Source organism: Eubalaena glacialis, chromosome 14 (genome assembly GCF_028564815.1).
Source record: "Eubalaena glacialis isolate mEubGla1 chromosome 14, mEubGla1.1.hap2.+ XY, whole genome shotgun sequence".
Taxonomy (NCBI): Eukaryota; Metazoa; Chordata; class Mammalia; order Artiodactyla; family Balaenidae; genus Eubalaena; species Eubalaena glacialis.
In genome coordinates, this window is record NC_083729.1 from 60,496,478 (window position 1) to 60,522,459 (window position 25,982).

A 25,982-nucleotide genomic window follows, 5' to 3' on the forward strand; every position below is an offset into this window, starting at 1 on the left:
GTCAGGCCTGGTTTACTGCATTTATTCTACGTATTAATTCTGTTGAGTTTATTTAATTTTAATGGATTTGTCAACCATTAAAAAGGACACATTTAAAAACTTACCATCGTAATGTTTTTCTTTCTTTTTCCCCAGTGTTTGAGTGTCAGTGTTTGTGACTCATATGGAAATCCGTCTCTTAGTTGTCTTGTTTTTAGAACAGCTACCAACTGGAGCATTGAAACCATGGGCTCTGAGTGAAACAGATCTAGGTTCAGTTTCCATTTCTGGCTGAATGGATGTCTAGGAAAGTCATTTAGCTTCTTGGGCATCAGTTTCCTCATGTGCAAAATGTAGATAATTAACCTATCTAATGGGGTTACATTGAGGATTAGCAATAATGTGGGTAAGTTACCTGACAGGCTATTGTTTTCACATATTGTCAACAATAAACTTTTCTAAAAAGCTTTGTTAAATATGTTCATGCTTTACTCATTTCTATATTCAGGATTCTCAATTTACCAAGAGTTTTATTTCCGTTTCTTAAAATGGAGATGTCAGTATATTAACAGTGTAAGTTGGGTCTTGAGATAGCTTAGGGAACCATTCCTAAATAAAGTTTTTAGTTCTGTCTATGTACATTTATATTGGTACCACACAAACACCATTCATAGCCGTCTTGAAAAGGAAGGATTCTTTTTGAGTGTTCTCCTCTAGAATTAAAAGGGAAGGAAAGACGCCGAAAGAGATTTATGTCAAAGAATCTCAGAATTCAACGCCAATCTGTAGGTACAGGAAGTTTCTGAGCTTTTAAAACCCAGTCGCGTGAGGGAGTAATTAGCCAGCACTTGGGGCGGGGGGTAGTGCCTTTGGAGAGCTCAGCGCTGTATACAGCCTCCCTGTTCCAGCGCTTTCTGAGGAGAGAAAAAAAACGCTGGGCGGCGAACACTGGACAGGAGACAGGCTTTTCCCCGAGCCCCTCAGCCACGTGGCGCTCGCCGGAGCCCCAGGCCCACCGCCCTACCGTCGGGCTGTCTGCCGCTTTCCCTTCGGAGAGATTTCGCGGCTGGGCCCTCGACCTCGGGAAGCCTGTAACCTCCGGGTCTCGGCCGGCAGGCCCAGGGATCCAGCCCCGAACCCGAGCGGGGCAGAGCGCCCAGGTGACGCGCGGTGCCAGCTTCCACTCGAGGGACGCCCAGCAGGTCCCCGGAACTTTTCCCCGGAGACAGGTCCCGGCAACAGGTCCGAGGTGGGGTCGGGTGGAGCCGAGCCCGGCGGCGGCCGGTGAATCAGCGCCGCTCGGCGCCCGGGTCAGCCCTGACGGCCCATGCAAGATCCCGTGAGGAGTAGCCGGGCCGCTGACCACCAGGCATTCAGGGCTCGCTGGCCTGGGGAAAGGTGACGTCATCGTAGCTGGGAGGTGTAGGAAGGCTCCACCAATGGGAGACAGGCAGAGTGGCTTGCTTTCTGTAGCTCTTGGCCAATACTAACAAAGCAAAAGGGGGCCCGGTTGTCGGTATAGAACCAATGGAAAACAGGGAAGGAGCACGAGGCGGAGTTGCGAATCCTGTCACCAATTGGAAAGAGAGGGTGGAGCCCGGGCCTTGTCAAGCGTGACCAACCAGCTAGAGGAGCGGACCCTGAGGGGCGGGGCCGTAATGCCTTTCCCCAATCGGACAGGGCCAGAGGCGGGGCACTCTTTGGGGTGCCCAATGAGGAACGCAGCCGAAGCGGGCCTGTCAAGAGAAGGGGCTGGGGGCGGGGGGAAGGTGAGTCGGAGATAAACACTCCGCGGCGGTGGCGGCTGCTGCTCTTCTTTGGGTTCTGTCACGGTGTCGGTGGTGCCCGGCTCACCGGTCCCCTCCCCCTTCCGGCGAGCGTGGTCGCCAGAGAGCTTCTCTCAGCCCTGCTCTGCGGGGTCCACAGCGGGGCGTGGGTGTCCGGCGGCAGCGGCGGCGAGCCCGTGGGCAGTGGTGGTTGGTCCAGTGCCTCCGGCCCCCGGTGCAGAATGGCGGCGGCGGTTCGGATGAACATCCAGATGCTGCTGGAGGCGGCCGACTACCTGGAGCGGCGGGAGAGAGGTGCACGGGGACGGGAGGAGTCCGGCCCGAGCGGGGACTGGGGGCTCTGAGGGGCCCAGCCGCAGGTCCGGGTGCCCAGCTGCTCCGGGGGTAGTTGGAGGAGCTGAGAGCGCGACCGCGAGCGCTCCCAACCCCTCCAGCTCTCCCCACGCGCGGTCCGAAGGGAGGCCGCCGCTGCCCCAAAGGCAATGAATGGGAGTGGAAAAGGGACCGCTGCCCCGGGGTCCGGAGCGCCGCCCCCTCCGCACCCCGTCGCGAGTGTGGGGCCCGGGGCCCCCTCAGCCAGGCCCTTGGTTTACCTCACTGGGGCTCGTCCCGGCCGGCCCCCAAGTGGGCCTGGCGCCGGGTCTCGAAGACGGAGGAGCAGCGCCTCCCCTGCCCCGCACCCTCCCTCCCGGGCTCCGGGTCCCGGTGTTTGCCCCGCACCTTCGTCTGAGGCTGGTCCCACTTAATACACACCAACCTGCTGGACGTTGCCAGTGGGAAACCCAGGCTCCATGAGACTTGCTGTGTCTTTCTCAACAATGAGCAGCTGGAATGCTCCTTACACCTGCTCCGCACTGAGGGTATTCACTCAATTTAAAAAAAACCAATCATTGTTCTAAGAATTCCACCTTGCTCCGTTTAATTATTTCCACAATCTTCTTTTAATGAAAAATAAATCAATCTGAAAAAGGAAATACTGTGGAGGGGCGAGAGTGTTGAATGTTCGGGGCTCATTCATTAACTAGATCCTCCGGTTTTCTAGAAGCTGAACATGGTTATGCCTCCATGTTACCATACAATAACAAGGACAGAGATGCCTTAAAACGGAGGAGCAAATCCAAGAAGAATAACAACAGTAGCAGGTAATTTGGTAAATATTTCCCTTTCTCTTTTAGGTTATACTGTAGATACAAACTGCAGAATGGACGTTGCCTGTTGTGATTATAACAGGGTTATAATCATGTAAAGGAAGTGGCGATCATGATTCAGTAATGTACACATGGTCTTGAGGCGTTGGAGGAAGCCCTTCTATTTGGGTTGAGGGGACTGAAAAGAAGAGAGAAATGGAAATGTTTTCTATTTCTTTATGAACTTGTTTTAAAACTTAATTTTGCTTTTCTTCACTTTTGGAACAAAAATCTGCGGAAACTTCAAGTGAGATTAGCAACAGTGACAATATTTTGCCTTCAGAAGTTGCAGATTCAGGGCAAGTTTTCTATAATTGAAAATACTGGACATTATCCACTTTTTACTTTTCATAGTAAAGATTTTATAAACGTGTTAAAGTATTTGACTTGGCATAGGTGATAGGATTTCATATTTGACATGTAAAGTAAATACAGTTATGTGTCTGATAATCTAATTTGTCACTCTATTTATAACGGCAAAGAGGAACGACTGAGACTAAAACGTGCCTTTTTGGTGATGCAGGAACATATAATATTAAAATATTAATATGCCACAACCCTTTTATGTTAGCCTTGTAGTTCTTGAAATTTGTAAATTTCACTGGGAAGTAAATACTACTGGTCAATGGTCAATGAAATCACATAGTAAAACCCTGAATGTACTTCTTGGTACATGTTGAGTACTCCATTAATGCTATTGCACCCTTTTTTTCCCCTCTTTGCCCTTAATATATAATTTAGCTAGGAAATATGTTTTTATTAGACTCATTCAATTATACCTTTTATTCCAGTAAATTAAAAACATTGACATTTTCAACACTGATTTAGAATCCTTATCCGTCTCCCATTCTCATGAAAATTCCCTGCGAGTAACTGTATTTGGTTAGCCTCTGTGGCATAATACAGACTGCTAAAAGCCAGAGGTTTCCCACTTAAACCTTAAACTCCCTTGTCCTTGCTGCCTCTTCTGTCCTTGATTCACTCCATTGTCCTTAGCACTGGAAGAACCACAGGATATGAGTGAACAGCACGTATGTGCCGAGCTCTTGAATAGGAAGGCACATGAAGGATGAATCTGTTAATTAGTTGCCTGGTAGTTTTTGAAATTTGTAAATTTCCCTCCCACCTTTAACATTATCTGAAGGTGGTAACAAGTAAAACTGTGCATGAGTACTGACAGCCTTTAAGAAGAAGGTTAATGCTGACTTGTATTACGCAATGGTATACAACAATTTATCTGTGTTGCTTTTTGTTACAGTATTTTTAAAAACTTTTTTGGAAGAAGGTTGAAGCCTTTTGGTTTATTTTTCTGGATAAGTGTAGCTCATTTGTTACTTTTATCCTTGTCCACTCATGATTTGAGAGGAATTGCTCACATTAATAGTCAAGGCTTAATCCTTAGCATTCTATTTTTTTCTAAGTTTCACTCTACTTTTTTTCAAAGTTTTCACTCTGTTTTTTTTCTAAGCTTAATCCTTAGGACTCTGTTTTTTTCTGAGTTTCATTTTTTTCTAAGTTTCACAGGAAAGTTGTTGAGGGGATGTTCAGTGGTGAGGAAAAGAAGGGGATGTTGTTGAAGAGAAGTAGCTTGGCCCCAAAGTTGATTAGGAAAGAAAAATAATGATAGTTGAGAATTTCAATTCAAGAAATAGATTCTTTCTCTTCTCTTTAATATCCAGCTTTATTCCTGGGGAAATGGCTGCAACTCCGGATTTGGGGAAAAACTCTGTTATTTCTGTCAGTGGGTTTGGTTTGCTTTCCATGGTTAGAGACCGGAGGCTATCACCGTTGTCCATACTCTTGACTAATAATGAATTTGTGCAATAACTTAAGTGGTGCAAGGATTTCTGAGAGACCATGATTAAACCTGAAGATGGCACCAAGCAAACATATGAAGCAAGAGCAGGTTGTTTTGTTTAAATGTACTCACTTCCTTCATGACCTGTTCAGAATGACCCTTACCTGAGCAGTGAGACATCTCCCCAGAGAACGCAGTTTGACCCCTTGATTTGAATTAGACTTATATCCAAGGCCATATATGGTCAGGATTTTGAACTGAGGTAAGGGCTATAGAAAGATTACTGCTGGTTTACATAACCATTGGTAACAGTTTATTCTTGTTAATTCAGGTTGAAATGCTGGGCTCTTTGCTTGTAGTGTCTGGGGGGGTACTTTTCCCTGGACAATAAAAAATAAGATTTAGCTACATATCAAACTTGGGAAATGAAAATGCAGATCTTAAGTTTCTCTAGTTGCTTGTTTAAAGAAAAAAAACAAATGAAATTGTGAATACTGATTGTCTTGGAATCATCCAGAGAACTACAGGGAGATGGAATCTTTTTTTTTTTTCTTTCCTACTGATTTTTGAAATCAGTTACTAAATATTTAGAATTGAAATCCAGAGTTTTTAAAAGTATGTTTTGTTAAATTGGTAAAGCAGGCATTGGCACTAATGTGAAAGAGGAAGTTCAGCACTTGCCACCCAGTTCTTTTATGAGACAGTGGCCATATAGCTGACTTGACAGGGTGCATCTTTTTTAAACCAAGGACTGGTTTGGCTTAGTTATCTTTTTGTTAGAATATATTTTTAAATGGTGACATTTGACCTTTATCAGTGATTTCAGAGTTATCAAATCTTTTCAGTAATCACATGGAAAATGATTTTGACACAAGGAAGATGATTTTGACACAAAGTATCTGTATATTCTTATAATGCTTTAATTTAAAATATAAATGTTTTCCCATCAACAGAGTTGGCAGGCAGTCTCTGAACTGGTCATTTTTTGAACGGCCTGCTTTTTATTAAAGACAAATTCAGTTTCACTAAACCAAATGTACTTCAGTAATGCCCTATCCATTAGGTATAAGTCCGCTTGTAAAAATCACCATATGTTCAACACTCTTAAGTAATCAGATAAGATCTATAGTTTCCAAAGCTCTGTTCAAAGTTCAGAAGGAGTTATGCTGCTTATGGAATTTGTTAAAAAGATTATCTTGGGGATTCTGAATTTTTTTATATGTATCTTCAAAGAATCCAGAAATTTTGGGTAAGAGTGCCCTGTGTGCTGCAATTTTTCTGTAACCAGAGACCATGCTCTTTTCAAATATCCACCCTTCTCTCCTCCACGACCTTCCCAGAATGGTCCTTGTCTACAGTTAAACAGGGAAATCTTGACCAGCTTTCATCATATACTTTCATCCATTTAAAAAATCTGTGAGGCTTTGAACTTGTTATTCCCTTTTAAAACCAGAATGCCACGTGCTTAAAGCCAAACGTTTGCAGTTGCAGGCCAGACTCTTGTTAACTGTGATATCCTGATGGCCATTGCAGGAAGTATACCATCAGAAAAATATAACTGAAGAACACTGAAGCATAACCAAGTGAATCAATTTAAAGCTTTTAAGTCAACCAGTTTTAAGGTTCCCATGTCCTTTATCTAGAAAACAAATATTCTAAAACTGAAAATACTGTCATTATCTTATTGTTTGTTTTTCCTTGTGAATAAAAATTGGCACCCCAGAAGCCTTGCGGAAGAGAAGTTTAGTGCTGGGTTGGAAATTTCCCATTCAAGACTACCCCGCACACACCCCACCCCCAGTCTCTGGTGTGAATGAACTTGATGGTGGTGCCTCTTGATGTAAATGAGTGGCTCAGCGTTCACAGAGGTAGTATTCCCCCATGATTACTGTGAGAATTTATCTCCTAGGCCCAGTAAGGTTCCAGTTATGGCCCCACAGAATTCTCGACCTGAGCCAGGGTGTCATCTCTCCTGAACTGATGAGAGTCCAGAGAATTTCCATAAGTAAAGTCAAGATTCAGCTCCTTTATAATGCTGGGAGGTTCCTCAAGTTTATTTATAACTAGTTAGACATGAGTTGTATGAGAAGGACAATAGCCACATTGACTGATTTCTTATGACTTCTGTGGAAACCTGTCCATAAATCCTTAGACTAGACCTTATATTCAAGGGTCAGCTATAAACACACTAAGAGTATGATTTCACATACACCTCTGCTTTCATCCAAGACTCTCTAATCACTTTTACAGTTGCTACCTCATTGATCCACGCTTGTTCGGTACACAACTGGCAGTCATTTTTATTTCCATTTTACAGAGGGGTTAACCGAGGACGGGATGGTAAGGAATTTTATTTCTTTCACAGTACCAGTCGGTGGCAAAGCTGGACTTGAGATTCCACCCCAAGTGCTGCCTTAACTAGCCTATCGTCTTTACGTTGAGCTGAGTCTTGGAAGCCTCTTCCTGAAATAATTTGGTAGCTCTTCAACAGTAGCATCTTTCAGGAGGTTGTACATGATAAAACAACTTCAGGGAGTAGAAAGATTGAGCGAAGAAGGGTTATTTTTATCCATTTTAAACTGTATCCTATAGTCAAACAACTTAGCGTACAATTTTGGTGTCCAGCACACCTAGAGGAGGCAGGGCTGGGGTGGGGTGCCCCATCTCCACTGCTGCACACTCGGCCTGAAGAGAGCTTTGTGGTGTTATACAGCCCAAATTCACATAGCAGTGTGCGGCTGTTCTCCTCTTTGTGTAAATAGAACCCTCTTATTTCCTTTCTTAAAATGGACTACTTTTCCACTAGGGAATGCATGCCTCTTAGTTTGTCACTTCTCCTTGAACTCTGTTTTAGATCTTTACATTTATCTAATTCCCCAAAGGGACTAATTTCTTTAGTAGAGCCCTTTCTCTGTCTTCTCTCCTACCAACTTGGGAGAGAAAGCAGTTAAAATAATTGTGTTGGTGTTGGAGTAGTCCTTTAAGACAAGAATAATCTTACTTTTATTGTTCCCTCTTTCAGATCGACTCACAATGAAATGGAGAAGAATAGGTGAGTTGCGGGTTCTGGGGGTGGGATGGGGGGAGTTTTGATGTATTCTTTTTTCATTAAGTTGAGACTTAGTTGCGGCTCTTGACTTCCCACACTTAGCACCTGATACAAGAGTTTACTCAGGGCCCTCTAATCAGCACTGCCCGTAAATCACTTAGATAGACCCAAAGACAACACCCCCAATCCTCAGCCCCCGCAGCCTGCTCTTCCCGAGCAATGCGTTTCTGTGTGACTATTCTAAGGCCAAAGCATTTTAGGTCAGAGGCAGTGTTTCTACAAGTAGTGTTTTTTAAAAATTACATGCTACTGAATATAATTGGTAGCACTGTCTTAAATCATGCACACACAGATATATAGATATAGATATAGATACACATACACATACATATGTGTATATGTGTATTTACAGTTCACTTGTGAATAAAGATTCTCAAAAGTCAGTCAAATGTATGCATAGCAGAAATTGGAGATGGTGAGGCACTCAGACGAGGCCGGCCACCCTCACCGGGCTCCATCTTGCCACAAGCTGGAGTTTGTCTCTCACCTAGATTCCCTCTTGCTGCTTATTTAAATCTTTATTTTTCAAATGACGTAGCCTAGTCATTCTCAACTCTGGTTGCACATTAGAATCACTTGCAAAGCTTTTATTTTAATGTTTTTAAAAAATATTTTTATATGAAATACATTGTACACATACACTTATATACTTGGGGGTAAGAGAACAAATTTTTATTTCTACTGATTTATTTTATTTATTTATTTTTTGTCTCTTGCGGATGCCTTTTTTTTTTTTGGCTGCGTTGCGTCTTCATTGCTGCACTCAGGCTTTCTCTAGTTGCAGTGAGCGGGGGTTACTCTTCGTTGTGGTGCGCGGGCTTCTCATTGCGGTGGCTTCTCTTGTGGAGCACGGGCTCTAGGTGCGCGGGCTTCAGTAGTTGTGGCACGTGGGCTCAGTAGTTGTGGCTTGCAGGCTCTAGAGCGCAGGCTCAGTAGTTGTGGCACATGGGCTTAGTTGCTCCGTGGCATGTGGGATCTTCCCAGACCAGGAATCGAACCCGCATCCCCTGAATTGGCAGGCGGATTCTTAACTACTGTACCACCAGGGAAGTCCCTCTGCTGATTTTATAAAATAACTTTTTGTTATAGAACTTTTCAAATATACAAAAGTAGAGTGAATAATGTAATCAACTCCTATGTATCCATCACCCAGCTTCCACAATTATGAATATTTTTCCAATCTTGTATAGTCAAAACCACCCCTCCCTGTGGAGTGTTTTAAAGCACATCTTCTTCTATCTCTGGTAAAGATCTTTAAAAAAAAAAAAAAAAAGACATAACCACTTGCTTTTACCATGCTGAAAAAAAATTAATAATTCTTTGTGGAGCTTTAGGGGAAAAAAACACCAATGCTCAGACCTCATCCCTAGCAATTCTGATTTAATTGGCTTGGGCTGAGAGTCTACACTAGTATTTTTTTTTATAAAAACTCCCCAGGTGATTCTCATATGCAGCCAGGGCTCCAAACCATTTAACAAGCCTCATTCTGGTCTCTGAGCTCCCATCAGTTCGAAGTACAGGCTACCCATCCAGATTGAGTGGCTTTCTTGGTGGCCTGCATGAAGAAGATGATATTGTAATGATGGTTCTGTAAATATATGTGGTTATTTCATGCAAACCCTCTTTGAAGAGGGAGCCTGACTCTGATAGTCAGGATCTGAATGACATGTTTCATCAGTGAAAGGGCAGACCAGGCCCTGACTAGGAAGGAGAATCTTGGAACAGGGCAAAGATCTAGCATTACTCCACTGTGTGTGTGTGTGTGTGTGTGCATGCGTGCACGCGAGCATGTGTGAGAGAGATGGATGCAAGGTGAGTGTGCCTCGCACATGTGCTTCTCCCCATCCTTCTTCGCCCCTTTCAATTTCTTTGTGATTGTGACTGACCATGTTTGAAATCAAAGCATCTTTATGCATTAGGGATTTACGTATCATGAACTGGAAACTCCAAAGTATCTCTTCTGAAGACAGAAAGGTAGTCAGATGTGGCTTCTCTTTCTCATCTTTAGATTCTCTCCCATCTTCCTGCCTCTGGGGTGAACTGGGTAAACTGGGACTATTTCTGCTGAAAAGTCTTCTAGTTTTCCTCCCCCTAGGCATTTTTTTTTTTAGGCATTTATTTTTATTATTAAAATTTCATCCCTTCAGGTAAGGGCTCTTAGGCTTACTACAGCTTTGTGCCTTTTACCTCTGCAGGAATACCACAGGATGTCAATTTTATCATTTATTTTATTTTTTTAAATATTTATTTATTTTGGCTGCGCTGGGTCTCAGTGGCAGCATGCGGACTCTTAGTCCCTATCATTTATTTTAGCAGTTCAGGAATGTTTATTTTCTGCCCACAGTGTCTTAAGAGCTTGTGCTCAGTACTGGGTACTAAGTAAGTTCATACTGGGGTATTAAGTCAGCATGGTCTCTATCCTAGAGAAATGTAGTTTGTCTAACGAGAAAGACACAGAAACAGTCTGCACAGGAGGCTGTGGAGGCAGTTTCTAGAAAATTGGATTTGAAGTCATCACTGAGCAAGCTGCTTATAATTCAGATTGCTTCCATGTGACCAGTCTACTTTTGCTTATTGAAAGGTTATCTAGTTTCCTTATTGTCCTTTCTTTTTTGGAATTTGGTCTTCTAAGGTCTTGAGCATTTTTTCTCTAGTCTAGAGCATGTGAGCAGAAGAGAAGGAAGTCAGGACTCAAATTTACTTAATTTAACCAAGCACTGGTTGCTGCAATCCGGGGTGGGGGGAGGGAGGGTTAAAGTTGTTGGGCTCTTCTCCTGTATGGTGAAGCTGCTTAAGATTTTAGGGTTTGGTGGTCCGCTGAACAGCTGCACTTGTAGTCCCCTTGGTTTCAGTAGCTGAATCTTATAAAACAATACCACTTTGCTAAAGGCTAATATACCCTTGCCATTTTTTACCTTAACATCACATTTTTTAAAAAGATTGGCATGGCTCTCAAAAAAACAAAAAACAAAAAAGCAACTGAGGAAAAGAACTTCCAGTAATTGGATTTTTTTTCTCTTTAATATTGGGAAGTTAATTATACCTGTGTTAGTTTTTTTACACAGAAACCTTTTCTGAGGCACGTTAGAGATTCTGGAGAGTTGGTGTGCATCAGGACTCCACTATGAGAATACTATATTCAACACCACCCATTTAATAATCTTGGCATTGGTGGGAAGATAGAAGAAAAGACTTCTAGAATGGTGGAGGTGGGAGGTGGTGTTGGTGGCAGCAGCGGTATTTTTCATTCAATAGACTAGGCATTCGTGGAGCACCAAAGATGCTGGGTGCTAGGTGCTGGGGATCCAGAGCCCACAGAGACCAAGCCCCCAGGGCGGAGGGCTCCGTTTAGTCTCACTGTAGATATGTCTGTCACTTGGCCTGTGCTCCTCTGCATTGTAAATAATTTTGTGGGTCTAGCCTCCTAAGGAAACACCCTTGGTGAGTGTGTGGTCATTCTTTCTTTTTTTAAAAACTAATCTTGTAGAAAATTTTGAGAAATATAGAAAATCATACTAAAAATTAAATCATCCCTAATTCTAGCAGCCCAAGGAAACCGATGGAACTTTGAAATGTATCTTTGCAATTGTTTTTTGGAAAGTAACTTTCAAAATAGTTTAGTGTAGAAAATTGGAAAGTTCAGAAAAGCACAAAGAAAATAAACATTATGTGTAATAGACCTTGCAGCAGTAGCAACCGCTAAGTTCTATATCCACCTAGACTTTTGTGCATACTTTTTAAAAATCAATATGGGATTATATAGTAAATAATTTGCTTCTTTTCGAGCTATGTTATGAACATTTTCCAATATCGTTAAATCTCCTTTTCTAACATTACTTTTAGTGAATGCCCAGTATTACATCATATGGATGTGCCATAACTCATATAACCAATCCCCTATTTTAGGTTCTTCCCAGTATTTTTTTTTAATTTATTTTATTTATTTTTATTTTTGACTGTGTTGGGTCTGTTGCTGCGCGTGGGCTTTTCTGTAGTTGCGGTGAGCGGGGGCTACCCTTCCTTGCGGTGCGCCGGCTTCTCACTGCGGTGGCCTCTCTTGTTGCGGAGCACCGGCTCTAGGCGTGTGGGTTTCAGAAGTTGCAGCACGCGGGCTCAGTAGTTGTGGCTTGCGGCTCTAGAGCGCAGGCTCAGTAGTTGTGGTGCACGGGCTTAGTTGCTCCACGGCATGTGGGATCTTCCTGGACCAGGGCTCAAACCCGTGTCCCCTGCATTGGCAGGCGGACTCTCAACCACTGCGCCACCAGGGAAGCCCTTTCCCAGTATTTTGCTAATATAAATGATGCTTTCTTAAACTACCTTATGGGTAATTCTCTGTCCAACATCGTAATTCTTTCCTTAGGGTAAATGTATAGTTGTGGAATTAATGGTATCCACATTGTTACGGTTTTTGATGTTGACTGCTGGATTGCCCACCAGGTGGGTTATAGGTCATATTTTCCTTGTACCTTCACAAGTTTATATTTTACCTTAAGACTTTTATGAACTTAATAAGTAAAAAGCAAACAGAAACGCACAAACTTGTTTTAATTTGCATTTCTTGTATTACTAGCACAGTTTAACAATTTTCGTATCTTTGACAGTTTGTGTATGTGTGAATTGCCTGTTAAATAACCTTTGCCCGATTTTCTACTGAGGAGTTTATATTTTTCTTTATTTTGAAAAGATTCTACTATATGAAGGATATATATGAAAGAGATTGCCTCTTCATGTATCATATAATTGTCCAGTTTGTCATTTACCTTTACGGAATCAGTCTTCTCTCACTATCTGAAATTGCTGCCTCTGTTGTGTACTAAATTCTTGCTTATGGCTAAGTCTGCTTCTAGACTTGTTCTTCTGTTCCACTCATCCACCTGCTCTTCCGGTGCCAGCATACACTGTTTTAATCATTGTGGTTTTATGCACTTCAGGATCTGGTAAAGCAAATCTCTATTCTTCCCTCCTCCTCCTTTTTTTATTTTACTATGTTCTTAGCTCTTTTCACCAGTTTATTTTTCCTGATGAATTTTGTAGTCAGTCCTTCAATTCTCCGTACCCCAAATTCTTTTGGGGATTTTCAAAATCCAAATTAAATAATTCCAATATAAATTAACCTTTAAAATTTCATGTTGACATCTTAGAGCTTTCCGTCCAGGATTTGGTGTGTGTGTTCATTTATTCAGATCTCTTTTCTGTCTCTAAGTAAAGTTTTTTGGTGTTTCCGTATAGATCTTGCACATTTCTTGTAAAAGGTATTCCTGGGTTTATTTGTATATATTTTTAAATTGCTATTGGTTTCCCATTGTAATTACTGATTAATTATTGTTGGGATATGGGAAACCTTTTAGTCTTAGGTTGTTGTTTTATGCCCTTTATTGATGATAATTCTGCTCTCTCCTTTCCTTAGCTGGGAACTCCTCTTGTTTGAATGCCTTTCAATAAGCCACTCAGCAAATGGAGGCTGACTGAACACATATACACTGCAGCCAGTGGGTCAGGAGTCAGGTGCTGGAATGGGCTCCTTTTCAAAAGAAGGTTCTAGTATCTCCTTTAATTATAGACACTCGTTTTTCTGGAATGGTACATATGCAGGCCTTTCTGGAATTAGGCAGCTGGTCTAGAGAGATTACCTCTGCCAGAGTCTTATGACCCTCTGACAAAAGATTTTTTTGTGTGCTCTGTGAGGAGGATTCAGCAGCCTGATCTAAGCTGTTGTTTTCAGCTGGTAAAACAGTATTTCAGTAGCATCTGGTCTGTCATGAGAAACCATTCCAGTCAGGTCTCTTCTGGCAAGATGTTCTAATTGATTGCAGTTCCCTAGAGTGGTTTCTCTTGGGTCTTGCTTTTCAAATGGCCAAACTCCTTATATCGGAAGGGGTAGGGTCCTGAGTTGTGGTGTGCATTGCACCACTCTTACCGCTTCTGAACGCCCTTGACCACATTCAGATTTCACTCTAGGATGTTGTAATAAATCCACATTGCTTTGTTGCCACATGGGGCTAAGGGCATGGCCTGGTTATTATGAAGGAAGAATATAGGTATTAGTGTGGTCTATGGTGGCGGTGTGGAGGCGCACACTGATTTGTACTACTAGAATCCATCTTTCCTGGACGGTACCTCTTGGAAGAACATGAAGAAGAGACATGCTGGTTATTCAACCAATTTCCAATCCCCTACAGGGAACATTGGAGGCACTCCCTGACTTTTTGTCATAGACATTAATAGTCAAAGGGTGAGACAGAGCTAGCAAGTACTAATTATAATCTATATTTTGTATTTTTTTAATTGGGCTCTAGAAAGGAAATATTAAATATATACTTATGTATTTAATACTTTAATAGAGAAGTGACTTTATTACTTTAAAATGTAGCCACCATGAATTGCTCTTTCTGCATTGCTCACTGAGTGCCGTGTTTCCATACAGTAAGCATATGACTATCTTTGTATATTTTACAAAGATTATGATCACAGTTACGAGAAATCTTCAAACCTTCCAAGGTTCCACTTAAGTCAGTAATAATGATGCATTTGGCAATTATTTATAAAGGGTCCATTTTAGAAAAAGGAGAGTACTTTTCTTCCTCAGAGGGTGACTTGTAGTCTTCCCCTGGATTTTTTGTTTAACCCACTAAGGCTTTGTTCTCAACCCAAAATCTGGAGAAGGTTATGATCTCTGTGACCTATAATCACTTTTAGGGAGTAATTTTTTGACCCCTTAAGATTTGTTTCTTCTTAGTCTATACTAAATATCCTTTTTTTTAAATCACTATACAGCTCATACATACCCATATCTGAAATTATTTTTATTCAACCTCCAATTATCCTATAGGATTTACAAAGCTATTTAATTGGCTAAATCTGTGTCCACACAAAGGTAGGAGAGGAAATAGATATTGTTTATGCAACTCTTTTTTTCTTCTTTGGAAATAATCTTAGGCCCAATTTTAATGAAAACTCATACTCAGTGAGGTCCAGTGTATCATGTTCATTAAGTAGGGCTTTCCTCAAAGAGAAGGGACATGAATTACCAAAGAGATCAGATTCTACTCTTAGGTCAGCATCTGCAGGTGCGTTATTATTTCTAGGCTTCAGTGGGTTAACACGAAATAGAAGACTTAGTCATTTCCATTATTTGGTAATGAAAGAAGCAGAACATTTAAATACATAGCAGGTCTGCAGCACGTGAATGAACGAATGAATGAATGTGATCTATTTGGAAAGGAAAAAAAGCTTCCGATAGGCTATGAAAGCTTGAAAACCTTTATGGAGAAGTTAAGTCAAACAAGATGTGGATGAGGGAAAAGAAAGAATATGTTTGGTAGAGGGCAAAGGGGAGCCCATTGTAGAACTTTCAGTGGGAGCTGATATTTGTCATGGTCTGAAGGTAGCTCATATAAATAATTCTGCAATAATTTGTTTCCATGTTTGATCACTCCAGCTAAACTTTAAGTACCTTCAAGGCAGGGACTTGGTCTTACTCAACATCGTATCTCCAGCACCTAGGAAGGTGGCAGTATGTAGTACTCCTTTGAGAAATGCTAGGGGAATAAATGAATGAAAGACCCAAGCGTATATTTCAAGATTTCCACCTGCGAACCGAATTATTTATCTACCCTCTTAACTGGCTGCCATACTGTTTGCTCTGCCCCAACCTGATTCTTTTTTGTTATACACTTCACTGTGAAAATCTGACGGAGAGAGTTCAGTTACATCTTCAATAAAGAAGAGTAATATCTGATAACAGTGCCTCCCTCACAATACAGACAAAGACAGACGGACAGACACACACCTGATTTCATACCATTCCTGGTCTTGACTGCATCCAAGTCAGGAAGAACTTTAGGGACGACAGAGTAAATTTAGGAGGACTGTCTGCAGGTAGCATAATCTCTACCTGTAATCTTACTTTTTTTGTTGCATCTTTCTCCCAATTTACAAATCTGCTGGCCTGAGAGAGAGAGAGGCATGGATAAAATCAAAGAAGCTTGAGTCTGGGGACTTCCCTGGCGGTCTAGTGGTTAAGACTTCGTGCTTCCACTGCAGGGGGTGCAGGTTTGATCCCTGGTCGGAGAACTAAGATCCCACATGCCACGTGATGCGGCAAAAAAAAAAAAATCTTGAGTCTGGAGCCAGAGATATAAAGAGCAGCCTTCAGAATTGTCTGAGAGTGCACTGGTGAGCCCCGGTGCCGTCCGTCAGTGCCAAAGCTCGGGTCAGGGTGGCACCTCCAACAGCGCAGAGCCCACTTCACTGATGACCTCCTTCACTTGCATATTAATTTTCCCTACTTCATGGCTGACAAGAGTGAAGGAAAACTAACAACACAACTGTGAGGTATCCAAATATACTTTATATTTAAATCTTTAATATATTTGGAATTTATTTTGATGTTAATCTCCCCGCTCCCCTGCCATTTTCTGAATAATCTGGTCTTTCTCCAAGGATTTGCAGTGTTAGCTCCATTATATGCTAAATTCATATCTGTTCCTAAAGTCTGTTCCTGGGAATTTTTTCTTCTCTTCCTTTGACTTGTCCATCTTTTCCTGTATTAGTATATTCTGTTTTTAATTACTGCAGCTTTATAATACAATTTAATAACTGGTACCGCACAATCCTCTTCATTCTTCTTTTTCAAAAATTTTGGAGGTCTCTCACACAGTTATTCTTCTAGGTGAGGTTTAGACTAATTTCCCAGCATTAAAAAGATTACGGTTGGGATTTTTTTCTCTTGGTATTATGTTAAATTTGTAGACAAACTTGGGTAACATTCACATTTTTACTTTGAGGTTTCATATCTAGGAAAGTGCTGTTTTTTCCATTTATTCAGATTTTCTTATGTCTCTCTGCAAAGTTTTATAGTTTTCTTCCCAGAGATCCTTCCCAAACTCTTTTAAGTTTGTTCTTAGACATGCTCTCCTTTCTTCTTGCTATTGTACATGAGATATTTTAGGTTCTCTGGGTATGGATAACACATCCAGAGATGTGCTTGGATTTCCAAGGTCAATACATATTTGCCCCAATTTTTATTTTCTTTTGGCCATCACAGTAGAGATGTAGGCAGGGGTCTTGGTGTGCTTCAGATGCTTCCCTCCCAACCTTGGAGTCCCTTCTAGCCCTGCCTCTACATGATGGGGGTGGCTCCAAAGGAGTCTTTCCTTTAGCATGGGTTAGCATTATAAAGTCCTTGCTGATTTTTAAACATAAAAAAAAATACCTTTAGCATAAGCAAGATCTTTATTTCCATAGAAAATGGGTTAGATTTTCCATTAAATCTTTTAATGACAAAAGATGTCAGTTTTCTTTAAGGGAGAGTTTAGTGAATTTGGATTTTACCAGATAGCCTCTATTTACCCAGTGAGATACTTTTGAGTTCCCTATTGATTTTGAAAGGAATATGATAGGGTTATAATTATCTGTGTTTGCTCCCAGCAATTATCCTTCCTCAAAGGAAGCTAGAATTGAAAGAATGACTGCTGCCACATACAGAGCACTTCATGTCAGACCCTGGTCAGGGGCTTCCATACCCTGTCTCAGTTAATACTCACGACAGCCCTGGCAGGGAGGCATTGCCATCGTCCCTCTACTGCCAAGGAAACGGATGCTGCATGGAGTTAAGTAATTTGCTGAAGGCTACACAGGAAATAAGTGGCAAGGCCAGGACCCCAAACCTTTACCCTTAATCACTACACTAATATTTGGTTGTACAGTGACTGACAGATTCAGAATATAAAAATAATTAAAAACAAAAATAAATAAAATTTGAGATACTAAAAAGAAAAAACAAAAAAAAGCTTACTGAAGAGAAGCTCTAGTTTGTATCTAGTTTAATTATCATAGGCCACACTTGATTCTGAGCAATCACTGACTGTAGCTCAAAGATTGGTTTCTGTGTGCTACCGGAGACCAAAGGTATATCAGCGCATTCAGAGTAAGCAGAGTGATATTTCTGAAGAGTCAGCAGGTGAGGTTTGTCAAAGTCCATTGGATCAGCGTGGAGAGACGAGGCAGTTGGGGCAGGAGGGAGCCAGGACTTGACTACCCTTCTCTGCTGCCGGTGGGGAGCTGGGAGGCAGCTCTTGACAACAGGGGGAGCTCTGTCTGAATATGTGATGAGAGGGGATCCAAGTAGGGGTCAGATGCGGGTACCAGGTAGCTTCCTGTTGAGGAAATGTAGCAAAAACCCCTGCTAGTTCCTGAAAGAGGGGTTAGGCCTGGTTCACCGTGGGACAGCAGGCTCCTTCTAGAAGGCCAGAGCCCTGGGCACAGGCGTGGTCGGGACTGAGGACAGAGAGCTGAGACAGGAGCTTGTTCTACTTGTTTGGGACCTGGGCACTCCATGGGTGCTCACGGCTGGCTGAAGGGTTCCGGATCCCGGCGTGGGGTAGAGGGGGGCGGGGTGTGTCTCAGGCTTGAGGCCCCTCAGTGGGAGCTGCTACAGAGGGGGGGTCTGTTTGCTTTTTTGTCTGGTTCAGGAATTGAATTTCACTATCATATGATGGAACTGAGCCTGCTTCACGTACCTCATCCCTCCCCTGAGGGTGGCCCAGGCACCAGCCCGGGGATGTGTCTGCAGGTGGGCGGCAGGCGGGCAGGGCAGGCATCGGGCTGGAGCGGGCCAAGGCAGGTACTGCCAAAGATACAAGTTGGCTTTGAATCTCTACGAAAATCCAGAAAGCACTGTGCTCCTATTTCCATAAAACTAGGTCAGAAAACACTGAATGAACATGTTTTAGCCTAAACTTGAAGTAGTCAAATGGCTTATTTCAAGTTTCACAACTGGGAGTGTTCTTCAGAAACCCACATTTGGGTAGTGAAAATTGTACTTTCTGGGCTAGACTCCCTGAGTAACTAGAAATGACGATGCATGGAAAGATGACTTTATTATTTTTATCAGTAGACAAACTTCCTTAAAAATTTACATACTCATATCTGTAGATAAACCCACATCATAAAAGGACTAATATGACAGTGTTCTGAATCATGTAGTCTTTGCAATGAGCAGGCTGAAAAATGTCTAAATCTAATTTTAATTTTTGAACTTTTTTTAAAACTTGACAGCCTGTAAACTTTGTAGTGAGAATAACTGTATGTGACTAATCATACATTCTCATGGTGTTTCTAATAACATGATCTATTTTCATGGCTCTTTGTGAAGAATATTATCCAAGGTGAACAAGTACCTGTTATACACAAATTCTGTTTTTGTTTTTTTCTCCTCATGTAGTAGTTGGAGGAGCAAACCTCTAATATGACTCTTTGCTGGTGGCCATTCCATGTGGGCAGGTTTTCAGAGCAAGCAGAAGTCTTGTAAAATAGTAAGGCTCTTGTACCGCTACCTCTTCCTAGCTCAGGAGTGAATGCTGGACTTCTCTAGCTTGCCAGGGCTTAGGGGACCTTGGAGAGTCTAGGACAACCTCAAGAGCCAGAAGAGAAAGGAGGCTCAGAAGCAGGTGAGGTGAGGGCTCAGAACCACTTGTTGGATCTGCCTTGGGGGAACCTCCTGAAGTCTTGATGTGAAGGGTGTGAATTGACTGCCTTGGTCAATATCAGGCATATTGACCTGTATTCGAGCTTTCTGAAGCAGTTTTCTTCTTTCGATCCCAACCTTTGCTAATACGGTGAAATTTTTAGGAGGGAAAAAAGGGCAAACTGAGCTTTCCGGTTGTCTCCCAGTTCAGCTGGAGGATAGCCTCCCAGGCTCCCAGGAGCTCTTCTCCAGGTTGCCGTGGGGACAGGCAGTGGACAGGTACCTAAAACCCCAGGACCCTGAGCACTACTGAAGGCGCAGAGACATAGCAGAGATGGACTCTGCCCCGAGAAGCTTGAAGTCTAGTGGAATAGATGACACCATCCACGCGGCAAGCGTGCATTAAGCCTATGGGAGGGGAAGGCACCAAGGCAACCCAGCAATGGTTAAGTTGCGGCCCCATCTTTCTAAGGAGTTGGCAATGAATGGTTAAGTCACAAATACCAAAAAATTCAGGCAGAACAGTGAATTTCCCAATGAATAGGATAAACAAATACGTACTCAGAAAATGGAGGAAGCACTGTGGACTGGAATGGCCTGTGAAGACTTGAAGGAGGTGGTGGGCTGAAGCAAAAACTCTGAATCTTGGCTGTTTCTCACATTATGGAATCTGCTAGCCTCTAGGATAAAGCCTAAACCAAGGTTTCAGTGAAGTATTAATTTCCAAAATTTTAGGGACTCTTGTGCTTCTGGTTAGTCTGTACTAAATGCGCTCTCCCCGGCGGGTCTCCGCGGCTTCTGCCTCATGCCGCCGTCTTCCTGCTCTGCCCCGTTGAGCCATTCTGCCACACTGCAAGACCTGTTGGTGGTTCTCTCCAGCTGTCAGCATGCTTGTTAGTATAGCAATACCACTGATGGGCATTTTCCTTGCTTCTAAAAAATGCATCTAACTTTTTGAATGGTTGAAGGATGAAAAAGTATAACAAATTATTCAGTAAAAAACTCCCCCCCTTTCCTTGTCTCTGTTCGACTAGCCCCTGACTCCTTTCTGCCCAGCCACTGTTACTAGTTTCTTATGTATCATTCCAAGCTTTCTTTATGTCATACAAGAAAACATGCCTTTAGATAATTATTTTTCCTCCATTTTTATCCAAAGATGTAGCATGTTATATGCACAGTTTGGTATCTGGCTTTTCTTTACTTAACAGTATATCTGAAAGTTCTTTCCTCATAGTACATAGAGTACATTTTCATTCTCTTTCATAGCTGCATAGTACTCCACTGTATGGATATACCATAGTTTATTTGATCAGTTCCCTATTGAGGATGAGTTGGGTTGTTTTAATCTTTGCTATTACAAATAAAGTTGTAATGAATAACCATACACATTTGTCATTCACGTGGGTAAATATTATATACAGCAAGATATAGTTGTAGTGATTTAGTGGTCCTGAAAGGGGAAAGAACAGTATGGGTTCAAAGGATTCTCTCACTGGCATGTCATTACTTTCTGAACTTGGATGTTCTGTAGGTCACATCATAACCCAGAAACCTGGAGATAACCTGATTCATGTGCTTAATTATAGTAGATATTAGTCTCTACCCCTTTATGCATATTATAGACTTAACTTTAGAAAACCATGGATTTTGCTTTTCCTTGGTTTTTACCAGAGTTGTGTAATTTCAAAAGATGTCCACTTGGCTGGAAGTCACTTGTGGCATTTGCCATCACTGGGCTGGGCAACTTCATACTCTGTTTGAGCTTGTTCTCCTGGGTGCCTTCTGGCTGGCTTTGAAAGTCTCAAATGCTACTGTGATCTTGTTTTTGTAGACGGGCCCACCTTCGCTTGTGCCTGGAAAAGTTGAAGGGGCTGGTGCCACTTGGTCCAGAATCAAATCGACACACTACGTTGAGTTTATTAACAAAAGCCAAATTGCACATAAAGGTAAGTGCATCCTGGGATGCCTTTTTGTCTTTACCTGCCCAGTGAGGGTTTGTTTGTTGTTATGAGGGACAGCAGATGTCTGTCTCCAGGACAGTTCTCTCCTCTGAACTCCTCCAACTCCATCCAAGTCAACGTCTTGGATGACTCACAGACTCAACATGTCCAGAACCCAACTGAGTAGTTCTCAGCCCTGTGCGCCAGAAGTTAAATTGTCCATCCAACTGTCCATCTCACATACAAGCCAGAAACTCAGGGTCATCCTTGCTCCTGATGATCATCTTGCTCCTTAGCCACGTGTCTCCAAGACTTACATATGTCACAGCCTGCTGTCGTTCCATAAACTCCATCATGTACTGTAGTACACGCCTCAGAGGCCTCCTCCAAGCTAATCTCCAGGCTTCCCAAGAGCAATCCTGCCAAAGCTCAAATCAACATGTCACCACATTTAAAAGTCTTCCGTGGCTCAGGACACATTGTATGACCAGGCCTGCCCGACCCAGCCCTCCCCTGCCTGTGCAGCGGCAGCTTGTGCCAGAGGCTCCCCTCTCTGCCTCAGCCCTTCTTTCAGTCCCTTGCACTTGTCAGGCTCTCTCACCACAGGGCCTTTACACATGCTGTTCCCTCTGCTTGGTACGCTTTCCCCTCCCTTCTTCACCTAGTTAACTTCTTGTCATCCTTCAGACCTCAGCACAGGTATCACTGTGCGGGGAAACCTTCCCTGACTAGGTCACCTTCTTCCTGCAACAGATGGTCCTTATTATTACTGGATCTCTCTCTCTCTTAGCACTTATCACAGTTGACACCTGACCATGGTTTGTGTGACTATTCGGTTGTCTCTGTCCACGCTGTTAGAGTATGGACAAGGGAGGGGACCAGATCTTTGTATTCACCTTGTATTTCTAGCACCTCCCGGAGGGTCTGAAACAGAGTCAGCACTCAGTACATGGCTTGAATAGCAAAGGGTAACTCCTGAGAGCCACAGCCAAAATCACTGTTTAGCATGTTTCTATAGTCAGAGTCACAATTGGACACGTGTCACTTGAATTATGGTTAATAGCCTTGCATACATGGCAATTGTAGGAGGGAAAAGAACCTCTGTTTAGAGCAAAACAACCACAGTTACACAGTCTTCATAATTATCTGAAGAATTATCTGAGAAGCTAGAGAACAGATTTGTAAAAACAAAATGATCTATGGAAATGTGTTTTCTAAGCTCTTATTTGGACAATTTAGAATCAGGACTTCAAAAGGGAATATTATTCCTGCCAACAGACAGAAGTTAAAAGAGATCTGGCATTACGCAAAAAAAAGCGCCTATGTAATTGGGACACGTACTTGAATAAACATACTTCTAAAGGAAAGCCTGTTTCTTAAGCGCCCGTCACACGCAGTGCTCTAGCTCAGGGAGTAGGTGTTTGGGGCGTCACCACAGACAAGGGAGACCAGGTTGGGGGTTCCTGCCACAGTCTTTCCACTATCACAGTTGAGGGGTGCTGGACGCTAGAGTGTCAGCTCACCCCGGAAGCCACGCGGCAGTGCAGGTTCCAAAGTGTTGTCGATGCTGAAAAAGTTAGATGTAGACAGGAGTCACCGGCCAGGCAGCTTCCTGTGCCTGCGAGAAGCTTGACACGGGACACAGCCAATGGCTTCTGAGGAAAACTGCCGTATTTCCCCGCAAGGCAGGGAGGTGCAGGGTCATTACCAATTTTGAAATCCGCCTGTGCCCTTCAACAACTACCCCTTTGACCTGCAGAAACTTGAAGACTGTGACAGAAAAGCCATTCACCAAATAGACCAGCTTCAGCGAGAGCAGCGACACCTGAAGAGGCAGCTGGAGCAGCTGGGCATCGAGAGGATACGGACGGACAGCACCGGCTCCACCGTCTCCTCCGAGCGCTCCGACTCCGACAGGGGTGAGCCCCCCCCGCCCCGCATCCTCAGGCCCCTCCCCAGCCCCCTGCCGCCTGCCAGAGGCGGAGCCGAGCGGAAGCTGAGAGCCCCCGTGACTCGGAGAAGTCGAGGGGCGCGGCCTGCGGGGACAGGCGCCCTCTCCTGCAGCGGTTAGGCCCCGCGGCCCAGGAGCGGCGCGGCCGCCCAGTCGCTTGGCTCTTCCGAAGCAGGCCTTCACCACGCTCTGTCTCGTCCTCCCCACAGAAGAGATCGACGTGGACGTGGAAAGCACAGACGATCTCACGGGCGACCTGGACTGGAGCAGCAGCAGCGTGAGCGACTCGGACGAGCGGGGAAGCACGCAGAGCCTGGGCAGCGATGAGGGCTACTCCAGCTCCAGCATCAAGAGGAGGAAGCTCCAGGACAGTCCCAAGACGCGTCTCGGTCTCTAGGAGAGCGTGGTCGCCTCGGCTGCCGCCCGGATGGTCCTGCCCGTCGGCTCCGATTAGGTAGCGTGTCGGACCTGCCCACGATTCCCTCGCACGTCAGCTTCCGTGTTCCACCGTCACCAAAAGCAGCTGTGCAAAAGTTGTCAAGGAAGTGCTTAGGAGTGTGGGTTTCTTTTTCTTTTTTTTTTTTTCCTTTTTCTTTTTCTGTTCTTTTCTTTTTTTTTTTTTGATCCCCGATCCCCATCTTGCATGGGGTTGAGCGGGCCCCCGCGCCTGCTGGCGTAGGGTAGGCACACGCTGAGCGAGTCAGTGCAGCCTGCACACCTGAGGTCATCACAGACCCCTTATTGCGCAGTCTGGGGTGGCTGAATGCCACTCGTCCCTCTAAGAAGTTGGGGGACGCCGACCAGGATTGTGGGTTTCTGATTGCATCCTCTGGCTTCTCTCTTTCTCTCCATAAAAATTCGTCTCTGACAGACTGTACATTCCAATCACTTTGAAGCACCCAAAAATTCTTAGATGGGATAAGCACTCACATCTCGGCAATTTCCCCCTCTTATTTACTGTCCCCGTGTAGTCTACCAGACCTTCCTTGAAGTTTTCTGGCTTCCTCTGTGACTTGCCTAGCAGAAATGTCCGAATGTGTCTTGTGCTTGGGAAACTGAAGGAAACAAACTTTTAAAGTTGAGATCCTGATCTCAGAACTCCAAAGTAAGCTTTGAAAGTGGGATTTAAGAGCGCTTAACCATGGCCCTCACCGCCCGTGAGCAGGCAGGAATACCTCCAGAAAACACACCCTTCACACACGTCCCGCGCCAACGCCCCCGACCCGCGTGTGGACGGCCGCAGTATCTCTCACTCTCAAACGGACACCTTGCGAGCATGTCTTTGGGGTGGCACAGCTTATAAGAGTTCCAGCATCGTTTGTTCTCACGAACAAAACGGTACAGTCTATTTTTGTGCGCTGTCCTTGGGACCGTGCCGTGTCCTGCTCTCCCAAGGCACATTTCCCCTCCAAGTTGGCTATGCTCCTTGTCTCTGGAACATTTTTTTTTCCTACCTCAGAGATAAATGAGATCTCCATTTCCCACTTAACACAAACTGATTATGCCTCTTTTTGTTTGTTTTTGTTTTTGTTTTTTCCCCAAATAAGTGACATTTGGTCCAATTCTAATCTATTTTCCTGTTTAACTTTCAGCAATAACTGAGCTTTGGCACTAGCTGAGCTAGTGTCCATCATCAGTGAAAGGAAAAGTCCACATTTCTGCTCTCTGTTGCAGGTGAACGGGAGGGGATGGTACAGTGTGACTACAATTCCTCTCCTTATTGATTATTTTTGGACACACCCAGAAACTTCTTTATGGAGGCTTTTGGGTTAATAGTTTAAAAGGCTGATTTTTCTTTTTGGTTATGATTTCTCCCTTAAGTGGTCTCCCACTTTGTAGCATTTTTATTTAAGCTAAAACAGAGCACATGTATATGTACATAAGACACATTAAATCTATAAATACTATTTATTCATTTTATATAAACTAATGTAATGGAAAAAAAATTCTTATGACTGTGCTTTTATAGATGTTCTAGAAACTTTGTATGTAGGTATCTACAGAATTGGTTCATTTCCCCTTAATACTTTTGCATTCATAGTTTTGAGGTCTCAATGTTTTCAGCCTCTGGTGAATCTTTTTCATTGAATTCGAACCATTTGTAAAACCTGTGACGCTGAAACAGAGCGTGTGTCACAAAGTGATGAGAACATTCCTAAAATCCACAGCCGCACTGCAACTTAAGGGCTCCCTGGCTGAACCAGTAGCGGCAGCGCCTGTGCCCGCCGTTGGCCTGTGGTCTCCCCGGGCCCAGCCTCACGCCCTCAGCGCCTCTTCCTTGCCCACGACTAAAAGTTCAAGCGCGCTCCCCACGGAAGCTCATTCTAGACGTGAAGAGCAGTCGAAACAAAGATTACTTTTGTGTTTATTTTTTCTTTTTATTGATTTCTTAATGTATTAAAATTTTTTAATTGGAAGTAGTGATTCCTAAATGATTCCAAAGTCATCTGTAATTCTTCTGTTTTTGTTTTGTTCTGTTTTTCTCTCCATTTCAGCTTTGGGTGGGGGGAGGGGCAGGTGACACAAAGGATTTTTTTTTTTTTTTTATTGTTGGAATCTTTTCCAATTACCAGCTGAAGATTTGCACTGAAATACAACTTGTATGCCTTTTGCATTTTTAAAGCCTGCTTCCTGAATTTAAGCAGAGTGATAGTGTTCAAAGAGCCAGCTCAGCCTGTAACATGTTTGAAAAAGATATACCTGCACTTTGAGGTCCCTTTCGAATGCCATTCGCTAGACCTCACAAGCATTTTAATTGCTACAT

At 43.3% G+C, this 25,982-nt stretch overlaps 1 protein-coding gene across 1 annotated transcript; it reads left to right on the forward strand.

The window, feature by feature from the left end:
* The first annotated feature begins 1,784 nt into the window (after positions 1–1,784).
* On the forward strand, positions 1,785–25,635 carry MXD1 (MAX dimerization protein 1). Its single transcript, XM_061211368.1, has 6 exons — positions 1,785–2,060; positions 2,809–2,908; positions 7,774–7,803; positions 21,159–21,273; positions 23,027–23,186; positions 23,428–25,635. Exons 1-6 carry the CDS (start codon positions 1,988–1,990, stop codon positions 23,613–23,615), a joined length of 666 nt encoding a protein of 221 aa, XP_061067351.1. The 5' UTR covers positions 1,785–1,987; the 3' UTR covers positions 23,616–25,635.
* The last annotated feature ends 347 nt before the right edge of the window (positions 25,636–25,982 follow it).